An 11789-nucleotide genomic window follows, 5' to 3' on the forward strand; every position below is an offset into this window, starting at 1 on the left:
CCAGGGCCAATCGGGAACGGGGTCGGGGGCTCAAAGTCTTCTCCCTCCGCAAACCTGTCGGTTCCTCCCAGTGCGCGCATAGATGGGAGAGGGGGTCGAGCTCGTTGCCTGTCAGAGCCAGAGCCTTGCCTCAGCCGAAAGCCTGGGGGCCGGGGCCAATTAGTGACGGGGTCCGCGGCGCGGGCCGTTGACTCTAGGTGTGGTGAGGAGCTGGTACACGAGGTACACAGTTAACTCTGGTTTAGCAGGCGTGGAGTCATCAGGGAGAGTTTGACGCGCGAGCCTCAGACCACCCCCGGGTCACGACACCGCCCCCTCCCGCGTCTTCTACTTTCGCGCGTGCTTTGGGATGACGCGATGCGCGATGCAGCCAATCAGTGATGGGGCAGGGCCAGAGGCGGGAAAGGGGAGCTGTCCACAGTCACCTGAAGCCTAACGACTCTTGGAGTGTAGTGGCAACGTACATATCCCATCACACATATGCACTTTTCCACAGATTATAAGGAATTGGGAGGAAGGCGAAAAGGTTTGAAGCGTGAGGTCTTCAGAGTGGCGAGACAAAAGTAAGAAAAAGGGTGGTATCCCTGAGCACCGGCGTTGGCCGCCTCTAGGGTAATCAGACGAAGGAGGTTCATGTAGGGGCAGGAAAGGGCCAACCCCGCAGCCAAACAGCACCCGGGGCCGGCCGGAAGAGGGACGAGCTCTCAGCCTGAAGCCTAACCCCAAGGCCAGTCAGCCTCAAGGCCCTGGCCCTCCACCCACGGGCAAACAGGCGTGCACTCCGCAGCCAGTCAGCGGCGGGCCGAGACCGAAGCAAGGCGGGAGTCCGAAAGAGAGGGCGGCAAGCGCCGCAGCCAATCCGCGTCCGCCGGGGGATCCAGGCGCGAGGGACGAACTGAGCACGCGCCTGGCGTTGCTCCCGGCCTCGCGCCGCTCGCGTCTTTCTAACGGCCGCTCGGGGTCGCGCAGCCCTGAACGTATGTGTGGCCGAGTAGGGAGGCGGAACAGGGGCCGAGCCGGTGAGTGCCATGGTTTTTCTTATTCCTCTTCTTTGTACTTGGGCCTCGCTCAGGCAGAGCTGGATAGTAGGGGCTTGGAGTGGCCTCCGTGAGGGTCGGTAAGTGAGAGCTGAGGGCTTTAGGCCCAGGGGGCTCCTTCTGTCCGGGAGAGGCTGGATGGAGGCCAGCATGCCCTTTTGAATTGTTCTATTGTCTATTTTGAATTGTTCTGAGTTGGACGTGTGTGCTGGGGCAGTAGGAGGCCTTGGAGCTCCGCGCAGGGTCATTGGCCAAGTAGTATGGCCTCTGGGCTGTGGAAGGTTGTCAGGGTCTCTGGACTGAATTTGGATATGGTGACTGGAAGGAGAGGCTCTCAGGAGGTTATAGGGAGTTACTGGCCAAGAGATGAAACTAGCGTGCATTTGAGAGGTTTTCTAGGGTTTTCTGACCCAGCCTGGATTGGAAGTGAGTGTTGGTGAGGTTGAAAGCCCAGTGAGAAGTGGTCAAGGGTCACTGCATCCAGGCTGTGCTGGAAGCATGAGGCTTCAAGGCATTGGGGGAGTCTCTGGACCCCGGGTTGAGGTGCTCTTGGCAGATTTTCCAGCATTGGATCCAGGTTGGATTGTGTGGCCCTTTGGAGGCTCTGGGGAGAGGGGGTGGGGTGTCTCTGAATCCCACCCATGCTGTCTGCCCTGCTTGGAGTAATGACCTGTGTGGCTCTAGACAGAACTGGGATTGGGTCAGTCATTGTCCCCACTTCTTCCCCATGTCCTTTCTGGTGATTCTTAGAAGATATCAGGCTGTAAGCATAGTGCAAGTTCATGGGGAAGATGGCTATTGTATGAGAACACAGGAAGAGGCATGTGAGATATCCTACTCTTTAGAAAACCACCCAAGTTGTCTTTACTGCAGATCTTTTTGTACCCATAGGGCAGGGTGTTGACATCTAATTCCATTCAGCTTCAAGCTCTACATGGTATGAGGCTTTCAGAGTGATTTCATGTACACCCGGAGTTTTTAAACTGGGGTTGGGGTGGGGGGGGGGCAGAAGGGCAAGAGGTAGTCTGTGAATGAATTTAAAGTCTGTGAGCCCCTGGAAATCTTAAGAAAATTGTATGTGTGTGTGCATTTGGCGGGAGCAAAAGGGTCCACAAAGATGAGAGGAGTCATCCTGTCCAAAGATGGGTTTCAGAGCATTCTGTGAATCTTTTTGTCATTCATATGCAAAACAGTATGAGCATCCACAGTTTTCTGAGGTAAAATGTTGGTTCCATGGCTTACATTCTCAAAGGGATGATGGCCTCCTAAGAGGTTAAGAATTAATGAAATCAGCCGGCTCCAATATTATTTACAGGGCCTGGGCATACCTGGCATTGGCCCCCCACTTTGAGGCATCTCACATATTAGCCAGCACATATAAGCTCAGTCCCTGCCCCCACTCTCATTCCAGTCAGGGTCTAAAGTGCACACAGCAGTTGCATGATCCAGTCTCATGAGCACAGACCTGGGATTGAGGCCCATACAGGCCCTGGAAGTAGGCTCAAAGCCATTTGGACCAGAAAGTCCAGAATACCAGGCTCCCAGAGCATGGTCTAGAAGCGGGTTCCAGGTGGGCACTTCCTACCAATGCTTAGACACAGACGAGGCTGGAGTGGTGCCCTCTTCCCCATGTAAATCAATTCGGGTATTCAGTATTGGTCTTGAACACAGCTTCAGTGAGGAAGTTGAGGGTCTTGAAAGTTTAGCCCCATATTAGGGCATAATAAAAAGGCCATTCACTATGAAGATGCAGTGGAGCCTGTCTTCTAACTTCTAGTCTAGTTCTTTTCCCACTTATTCCCTAAAAGGTAGGGTCTCATTATATAGTAGTTTCGAATCATGTCAAGCATAAATTTAAAGAAAGAAAGGAACTAATTCTCCCTGCGACAGCTATCATCTGGTGTACACTGGATGCACTTAATTAGGAAGAGTGAACATCTTGAAAGTTCATGTGAGATTTGGATAATTAGTCTTCATATAAAATGTGGAGAGTTTACCCACCTTTATTTTCTTAAAGAGATGTGTTCCTGGGAGGAGTGGCAAGTTCACAGAATTTTAAAAAATTGAATCTTGTTTAACTTGGCATAGAGATGGGGAGAGCTCAATACTTAAAATAAGTGAGATAAAGGGAGAACACGTCATAAAATGAATAATCTTTCCTCTAATTGAATCATTCTGATCATTTAATTTCAATTATGTTTTAAAAAGAATGCATACTTGTATTGCTGTGCTGACTTTTTTTCATTTTTTTCTTTAACCATGGTAACATATAGATCACAAAGTTTTCCATTTTAACTATTTTTTGAAAATGTACTGGAAACATAAATTTTAAAAAATCATACAATATGATACACAGTCTATTTGGTTCACAGTAATGCAATCCTACAGTATTTGTCCTTTTGTGTCTGGCTTGCTTTGCTCAACATAATGTCCTCCAGGTTTATCCATGTTGTCATATGCTTTACGACTTCATTTCTTCTTACAGCTGCTTAAATTTTCATCGTGTGAATACACCACCATTTATTTACCCATTCATCCATTGATGGACACCTGGGTTATTTCCAACTTTTGGCAATTGTGAACAATGCTGCTATGCACATCCTTGTGCAGAAGTCTGTTCGTGTCACTGCTCTCAGTTCTTCTGGGTATATACCCAGTAGAGGTATTGCAGGGTCATGTGGCAAGTCTATATTCAACTTCTTTAGGAACTGCCAACAGTCCTCCACAGTGACTGTACCATTCTGCATTCCCAACAACAGTGAATAAGTGTTCTTCTCTCTCCACATCCTCTCCAACACTCACAGTTCTCTGTCTTTTTAATAGCGACCATTCTGATAGGTGTGAAATGATATCCCGTAGTTTTGATTTGCATTTCTCTAATCATTAGTGATTTTGAGCATTTTTTCATGTGTTGTTGTTGTTATTGTTGCCATTTGTATTTCTTCTTTGGACAAAGGTCTATTCAATTCTTTTGCCCATTTTTTAATTGGGTCTTTTTTTATTGTTAATTTTTTTTTTTTAAGATTTATTTTACTTATTACCCCCTCCCCCCCATTGTCTGCTCTCTGTGTCTGCTTGCTGTGTGTTCTTTGGTGTCTGCTTGTATTCTCATTAGGCAGCTCCAGGAACCAATCCTGGGACCTTCTGGAGTGGGAGAGATTACTCTCTTGCAATTACTCTCTTGTACCACCTCAGCTCCCCTGTTCTGCTATTTCTTCTTATTTTCTCTCTTCTGTGTCTCTTGTTGCATCATCTTGCTGCACTAGCTCTCCGCATGGGCTGGCACTCCTGTGGCTTTTCCCATGCAAGGCAGCATTCCCACACAGCACATCTCTCCTGCACAGGGCTGCATTCCTGCATGGGCTGGCACTCTGCGTGGGCCAGCTTGCCCTCACCAGGAGGCTTTGGGCATCAAACCCTGGACCTCCTTTATGGTAGACAGGAGCCCAACTGGTTGAGCCATATCTATTTCCCATCTTTTTATTGTTGAGTTGTAGCATCTCTTTATATATCCTTATCAGATATGTGATTTCCATATATTTTCTCCCATTGAGTCAGCTGCCTTTTCACTCTTTTGATAAAGTCCTTTGAGGTGCAAAAGCTTTTAATTTTGAGGAGGTCCCATTTATCTGTTTTTTCTTTTGTTGAGGGTGCTTTGGGTGTAAGGTCTTGAAGATGTTTCTCTACATTTTCTTCTAGTAGTTTTATGGTCCTGGCTTTTATATTTAGGTCTTTGATCCATTTTGAGTTGATTCTTGTATAGGGAGTGAGATAGGGGTCTTCCTTCATTCTTTTGGTTATAGAGATCCAGTTCTCCCAGCACCATTTGTTGAAGAGAATTTCTGTCCCATTAACATGGACTTGGTAGGTTTGTCAAAAATCCAGTTGACTGTATAGGTGAGGGTTTATTTCTGGATTCTCAGTTCTATTCCACTCATCAATGTGTCTGTCTTTATGTCAGTACCATGCTGTTTTGACCACTGTAGCTTTGTAATGTTTCAAGGTCAGGCAGAGAAATTCCTCCCATGTCCCTCTTCTTTTTTAGAATGCTTCATTTTAACCTATTTAAGTGCACAATTTAGTTGTGCTGACATTTTTACATCAAGCTGGGTTTTGCCTGAAGGGGTTTATAATTCCAGGATCTTTGGGAAAAAAAATTTTTTTTTAGACAGTGTATGCACTAAGCCCCTCACACATTTCTCTCTTACTGTCTCATTTGGTCAAGCTTATCAGTGAGAATTTTAAAAATATCAGATTTCAAATTTTATTTAGTAATATGAGTAATAGATGGTAGTGAAAGGCAGAAATCATACCTCCTTTTCCCACATACTCCTCTTCCTATATTTATTACCTCATCCTTCCTACCCACTCTACCTTTTCTCAGGATGCAGGCTTGTGTCATCTTGGCCTGCAGTTTCCTGGCTCTACTCTAAGGGGACAACTGTAGGCATTTCCTGCTGAGTCAGCCAAGGAAGTAGAAGGTGGGCAAGGTTTCTAAGGCTGGGAGCAGGAGATCTTTCAAGAATAACAACAGCCAGTCAGCAGTGACCCTATCTTTCCAAGTCAAGGGGCTATATGCTTCTGCTATCATTGTTCAGTGTAGGGTGGCTTGGGCTGCTCTGTCAGCAATGTTGGGAGAAACTAGAGAAGGGCCTAGAGAATCACTGATGTAATGGTTGAGGTGCAGAGGACTCTGGAGATACCTCTGAGGAGGTGTCTCTGAGGGGATATCCTTAGGTGGGGCAGACACCAAGTGAGAGGCAAGATGGGGTTTCCCATTCTGGGGACTTTTGCTCACTAAATGGGGAGTCCCCTTGCCCCTTCTCCCTTTTAGTTTTCCCCAAAGCCCACTGATACTCTGTCACCTACTTTTGACTTACAGAGGATGCTGCCCTTTGAGCAGTCTCCAAGTCTCTTGATCATCAACAGGCAAACCACACCGGTGAAGAGAGCTGAGTCACAGGCATGTGATATAGGGCAGGGAAGTGAGGGGGACCACACTCCACTGGGTGATGATGTCATCTCCCAGACCCTTTACCTCTGCTCTGCTATGTCTTCATTGGCACTTGGGACTTCTCTCCCATGGCTTATTCCTTATCTTTAAGGATTATGTGTTTCTGTGTTGGAAGAAGGGTATTTCTCTCTGTATATATACATATTAGGGATTGATTTTTCCTTTATGTGTCCAGGCCAAGAGACTTTTATGTGGGTGTCTGATGTGTCCCTGGGTGTGGTGATGTGGGGAGTTAGAAAGCTCAGAAATGGAAAATATTTAACGTTCAGAGGAGTAGCAGATGAATACAACTTGCCCATTTGCATTTTCCCTTTCACTCTGACTCATCTTCCCCTCTCTGTACCCCATTGCCCCTCCACCAGCCCCACCCATTGGCACACCCTATCTGATCTAGGATGGGTTAACACCTGCCTGCGTGGATGAGAGGTAATGGGAAGGCATGTTAGGCATGGAAGGAGAGAGCAGGAAGCTAGTCTAAACATTTTGGGGTCCTGGAGCCAAAGAGAGAAATGGGAGCTTAGAGACACAATATTTGGGTCTATGAGGAGAATAGAGATTCAGGGAGAAGGCAAGAGGGAGCCAGACTGTCTTTTTTGTCAGCAAAGCAGCCTACCAGTGCCTGACATTCTTGTTTATCTTCCAATTATTTTGTGAGCATATATGGTATGGCAGGTATACCTCATAAATTCTTTATCAACATTTGTTGAATGAATGAAAAATTTACTACCGGAGCCAGAAATTTCTTAGAAAAAGAAATTTGAGCCTCTTAGACCTCATCCCTTCCCCAGATGAAAGAGTGCTACAGTGTGAAAAGAGGGAAAATCTCTGGGGACCTTGACCCCTTGGGCAGGAAGTGAAAGAAACCCTGAATCCTGATTTCAGAGAAATGTCATTTGTCATCAGCCCAAGAAAATAAGTTTTTCTTTTCAAAGACCACCACAGGCCTTTCCTGGGGTTGCCCCGTCCAGAGCTTGATGGGAGGATCTGAGTCACTTACACACCCCAGTCCCCCATGGTGGCCCAGATCGTAGGGGTCATTCCTACAGAGCATGTGTTGCCTCCTAGTATCAAGGCAGGGAGATGGAGGAGGTATGCCTTTGGCCCTTCTTCCTCCTCTCCTTGGAATTCACATGTTTCAGTCCTTTTTATTTCTGAAGTAGAAGTAGAAACAGCTTCTAGCTACCACAACTCTGTTGTAGTAAGAAACAGAATACTATTTGAATGATGCTATGAATTTACAATCTGCTTTCACATCCATCACATCATTTTATCTTCACCCCACCTTCAAATGAGGTAAGCAGAGATTATTCTTATTATTTCATGGATGGAATAAGGGAGGCTCAGAGAGGCACTTGCCAAGGTGACCCAACCAGTAAACAGTAGAGATGAGATTCAAATGGGGTTTCTGATTATCCCAAAGTCCTTGTTGCTTCAGATGTATTTCTTTGATTTTTTGGAGTTCATAAATGAAATGAAACAGGAGGTCAGGAGGAAGAATGGGTTCTGCAAGTAGAGGGGGTGGCTTCTCTTGGAGGAGTGAAGGCAGAGTCAGGGATATAAAAACCACACCCCCTTGGGGGACTGTGGCAGACTGATACCTGGGACATCCAATGGAGGGCTGTGAGGTCAGGGGCGGGGCTAGCTCCAGGGGGCCCCCCAGGAGCCCCAACAGCAGTTCAGAGCATGCGGTGTCCAGGGAGGAAGCTACAACCGGTGAGTGGTTGCTTCTCCCCAGCTGAGGCTTTCTTCCCATTACCCCCTACACTCCCTGCCAACCTGCCCTCTCCCTAAGGTATCCAAATAGTAGCCCTCCCTGCAGAAGGGTCCTTGCTCATGGTAAGCCCACCCCTAGGAATATGGCTACTGGGAACAGAAACATTTGGGTTCTATTTTTCTTTGTATTTAGGTTTCCAGTTTTCCTCTTGAAAGCCAATGTGGTGGGTTTGATGTGTAATGAACTCCTACCTTGTTGGGTTCTATCTTTCTAATTTTCTACTTTTTGCCTCATGAAAAACAAAATTAAACCATTTCCTTATCCTAATCTTGAGAAGAAATAGCCTCCTCCTCTACAGTTCCCATTTCCCTTTCTTCTGCTTCCTTAGTGATCAAAGCCTCCAAAACCTCTCTATATCCTTGAATCAGGAGCCTTCTCTCCTGTGGTTTTTGCACCTGCTCTCTTAACTCACTGGATGGTAGTCTTTGGTCTTTTCCAGCTCCTTCTCTGAGGATGCATTCTAGAAGCTTCAGCCTCAGGGGGATGCCTTAAAGCCTACCCTTCTGCAGCCATGACCCCTCTTGCTGCCCTCTTGCCAACCTCTCAGTAGCCTCAGCTTCACTTGATGGGCTCATGGGTTGTGGGCACACCAGCTTTCTAAACCGCTCCATCCCTAAATGCCAGAGCTGGCTGGGTTTTGTGCTGATCTTTGTCTCAAATGAGGAAGGTTTGGCCTGCTTAAAGGTCTTGCTCTGCAGAGGGGCTTGAAGAAGCAGAAATATCAGGGTCTGCTGTCCTTTAAGTCAGAGATTGCCAACTGGCAGTCCCTCTACTAGTTCTAAACTCACTACCTGGTATTTTTGTTAACTGTCTCATCCTTGCTCATTAAGTCCTGAATTTGGTCTGATTTCCATCCCTATGCCCTTATCCCTGTTCTGATTTTGAATAAGCTTAGGCTTGCTCTTAGGCTAGTTTTATTTTCTCCATTTCAGGACAGAGAGCCAGGACCACAACTCACTCTTTCTCCCCTCACCTTCACAGGCTTGAGAATATGCTGTACCTCCCTCCCCTTTCCACCAAGGATCCCATACTATGGCCTTCATCTCAGAATCTCTGAGACTGATACCAAGACAAGGCACAATGTCCCTGAGCCCCACGAGACTGCTCAGCCCTTATGGCTCTGACCGCCTGGTACGGCTCGCAGCCAGTCTCCGGCCGGCTCTGTGTGATACCCTGATCACTGTGGGAAGCCAGGAGTTCCCTGCCCACAGCCTGGTGCTAGCAGGTGTGAGCCAGCAATTGGGCCGCAGGGGCCAGTGGTCTCTGGTGGAAGGTATTAGCCCTTCCACCTTTGCCCAACTTCTGCACTTTGTTTATGGGGAGACTGTGGAGTTACAGCCTGAGGAACTAGGGTCCCTTGAGGAGGCAGCCAGGGCTTTGGGGGTACAAGCTTTAGAAGAGGCATGCAGGAGGGCTCAAAGGGATAGGGCTAAGGAAAAGCAGAATCCAGGGCTGAAGAAACATCAGGAGGAGCCAGAGGAACCCTCATGGGATTTTGAGAGAGGACTGGAGGGGCATGGAGAGAAGCAGAAACCAGAGTTTTTCAGAGCTGGTGGGAGAGAACCAGAGACATTGCACGATCACAGGCCACCAAGAGAGAGCCCTGAGGTAGCAGACACTATGTTGGAGGGACAGGGGAAGCAGATGATATCAAAGGAGAAACTCAACCAACCCTCTGTTGGCCAAGGGGGAATAGATGGGAAATCAGGAATGGTCATGTGGGTGAGAGAGAATCTAGGGGACTCTGAGGAAAGTCTTCAGGGACAACCAGGTTCCCTCCAAGCCAGCATCATCCCCAGGCCCTGGTGGGCTGAGGCCCCTTGCTTGGGGGAGGACCAGCCTGCCCTGTGGAGCATCCTGCTGTGGCCGCCCAGATATGGCACTCCCTTCTCCCATAGCACCCCCATCAATGGAGCCTGGCAGGAGGTCTGGCCCCGGAACCAGAGGTGAGTGAAGGGCCTAGTGTAAGCCCTCCCAGCTGGGATGGAGTGGCCCAGGAGAGGCAGTGGTGATGGGTGGAAGAGCACAGTAGTATCTCTACTGTACATTTCCTGAGCTAAGGATGAGACAGGAAGCTCCTACCATGGGAAAGCCAGAGCCAGCCCCTGAAGAGGACCCAGGATAGCCCCCACCTCAGGAAGGGGACAGGGTTGGTCAGGTCCCTAGGCTTTGCCAAAGCTGTAACTCTCCCCCCCCCCCCCACAACCTCCCCAGGAGCCCACTGTCCCTGAACCCCCACAAAGGGCTCTGGAGCCAGAACCTGTTGGCCTCCTCCAGCCCCACCCGAGGTAAGTCCTGGCTGCCCTGCATATGCCCTATAATATGATCTCTCCTCTGGGGTAGGGGCTCCAGGAGTCCAGCCTGAGTAGGGTCCCTACCTCACTCTGCTCCCTCCAGGTTCCCTCCCCCAGGGCCCCGCACAGCTCAGCCCTGGGGAGATGGAAGCATCTGATCAGGGGGACACAGGTGAGTAGGGTGAAGGTGCTTTTGCCTCAAGCCCACTGTAGCCCCTGATGTCTTGCCTGGATGTACCAGTGACTTGGTTCTGGGATGCCCAGCCCCACCCTCCTTTGACTCCTCTGTGCCCACAGGTGCCCTTGCAACCTGCATGGGTCATGACAGGAGAGCTGGCCACCCATCGCACCAACACCCTCCCCCAACCCGTCCTGCGCGGGCAAGGCCCTATTCTTGTTCTGTCTGTGGCAAGAGGTTTTCACTCAAGCATCAGATGGAGACGCACTACCGAGTCCACACAGGTATGGGCGCCTGCCCAGCGTGAGTTGCTTGCTTTCTTCCCAACTCTGGTCTGTGCCCTCCTGCGTCCCTCTCTGCGTAACTGGCTCGCACACAACCCCTGGCCCCATGGCCTAATCTACCCCTTACTCAGCTGGCCTTTGCCCTCTTCTTCCCTCCTTCATTTGGCCTTCCCCTCTGCCCGCTCTAGGCGAGAAGCCCTTCTCCTGTGGCCTCTGTCCCCAGCGCTCCCGGGACTTCTCAGCCATGACGAAGCACCTGCGAACGCACGGGGCCGCGCCCTACCGGTGCCCTCTGTGCCGGGTGGGCTGCCCCAGCCTGGCTTCGATGCAGGCACACATGCGTGGCCACTCGCCCAGCCAGCTCCCGCCAGGATGGACCATTCGCTCTACCTTCCTCTACTCCTCCTCCTCTAGGCCATCCCGGGCCTCAACTTCTCCCTGTGATCTCCCTTCCTCCACCACTTGAGGGGTTGTCGGGAGCTTCTTTGGCTTCAGCCAAGAATCTAAAGAACGAACGAAAGGCGGGCCAGCGGTCCCGCCCGCCTCCTGATACTGCACCTAGCAAATTCGGCTCCAGAAGCGCAGCAGAAAAAGTGCTGAGAACCTTCGCACTGACGACCGCGGGCTGCAGAAGCCTGGGCCAGCAAGCCCGAGAAGGGTGAGGGCAGTTAAGCTTGCACGAGTTAAGGTAAACTGTACGGGGACTGACAAATGCATCATCAAAATAAAGTTTCCTGTGTTCTCCCCTCGGGACAAGAAAGCTGAGTCCAGACTAGTTAGTCTCTGCGCGGGGGCCCCAAGCCTTGACCCTTGTCCTGTAGCGGCCTCTGGTGGCCGTGCGTTCGCTGTCCAACGCTGCAGCCACCTCCTTCAACTCCCGAAGCACTCGGTTCTCCCTGGAGGCAGCGGCTCCAGGGAGCCTCGAGGGCTTGGTGTCCGCGTAGACACTTCAGCAGGCCCTGAGGGGGGTGTAAGACCCCCAACTTACTCGCCCTCCCACAGCAAGCAAGCCACGATCCCGGCGCGCAGAGGTTGCCTGGGTGCGCCCGGCGCGGGGCTCCAGCGGAACTCGTGCTCCGCCCTGCTTTTGGCCGCCTGCCTCCTTTTCCCGAATGTCTCCAAACTTCTTCCCTTCCTGCCGAGCTGACCGGCCGCCGGGTCATGCCCGGAACAGAGACTAACCCTTTGCCCCAGCCTCTACCCAAGCC

At 50.0% G+C, this 11789-nt stretch overlaps 1 protein-coding gene across 2 annotated transcripts; it reads left to right on the forward strand.

Moving 5' to 3' along the window:
• The first annotated feature begins 953 nt into the window (after nucleotides 1-953).
• ZBTB32 (zinc finger and BTB domain containing 32) lies at nucleotides 954-11341 on the forward strand. 2 transcript variants are annotated; one of them, XM_004463126.3, is made up of 6 exons: nucleotides 954-1019; nucleotides 8758-9771; nucleotides 10040-10113; nucleotides 10223-10291; nucleotides 10417-10581; nucleotides 10770-11341. In XM_004463126.3, the coding sequence occupies exons 2-6, from the start codon at nucleotides 8858-8860 to the stop codon at nucleotides 11045-11047; spliced, it is 1500 nt and encodes a 499-aa protein (XP_004463183.1). In that variant the 5' UTR covers nucleotides 954-1019; nucleotides 8758-8857; the 3' UTR covers nucleotides 11048-11341. The 2 variants fall into 2 exon arrangements, with proteins under 2 accessions (XP_004463183.1, XP_004463184.1); XM_004463127.4 differs by lacking the exons at nucleotides 954-1019; nucleotides 10223-10291 and having other exon boundaries at nucleotides 7959-9771.
• The last annotated feature ends 448 nt before the right edge of the window (nucleotides 11342-11789 follow it).

This window comes from Dasypus novemcinctus, chromosome 18, assembly GCF_030445035.2.
Source record: "Dasypus novemcinctus isolate mDasNov1 chromosome 18, mDasNov1.1.hap2, whole genome shotgun sequence".
Classification (NCBI taxonomy): Eukaryota; Metazoa; Chordata; class Mammalia; order Cingulata; family Dasypodidae; genus Dasypus; species Dasypus novemcinctus.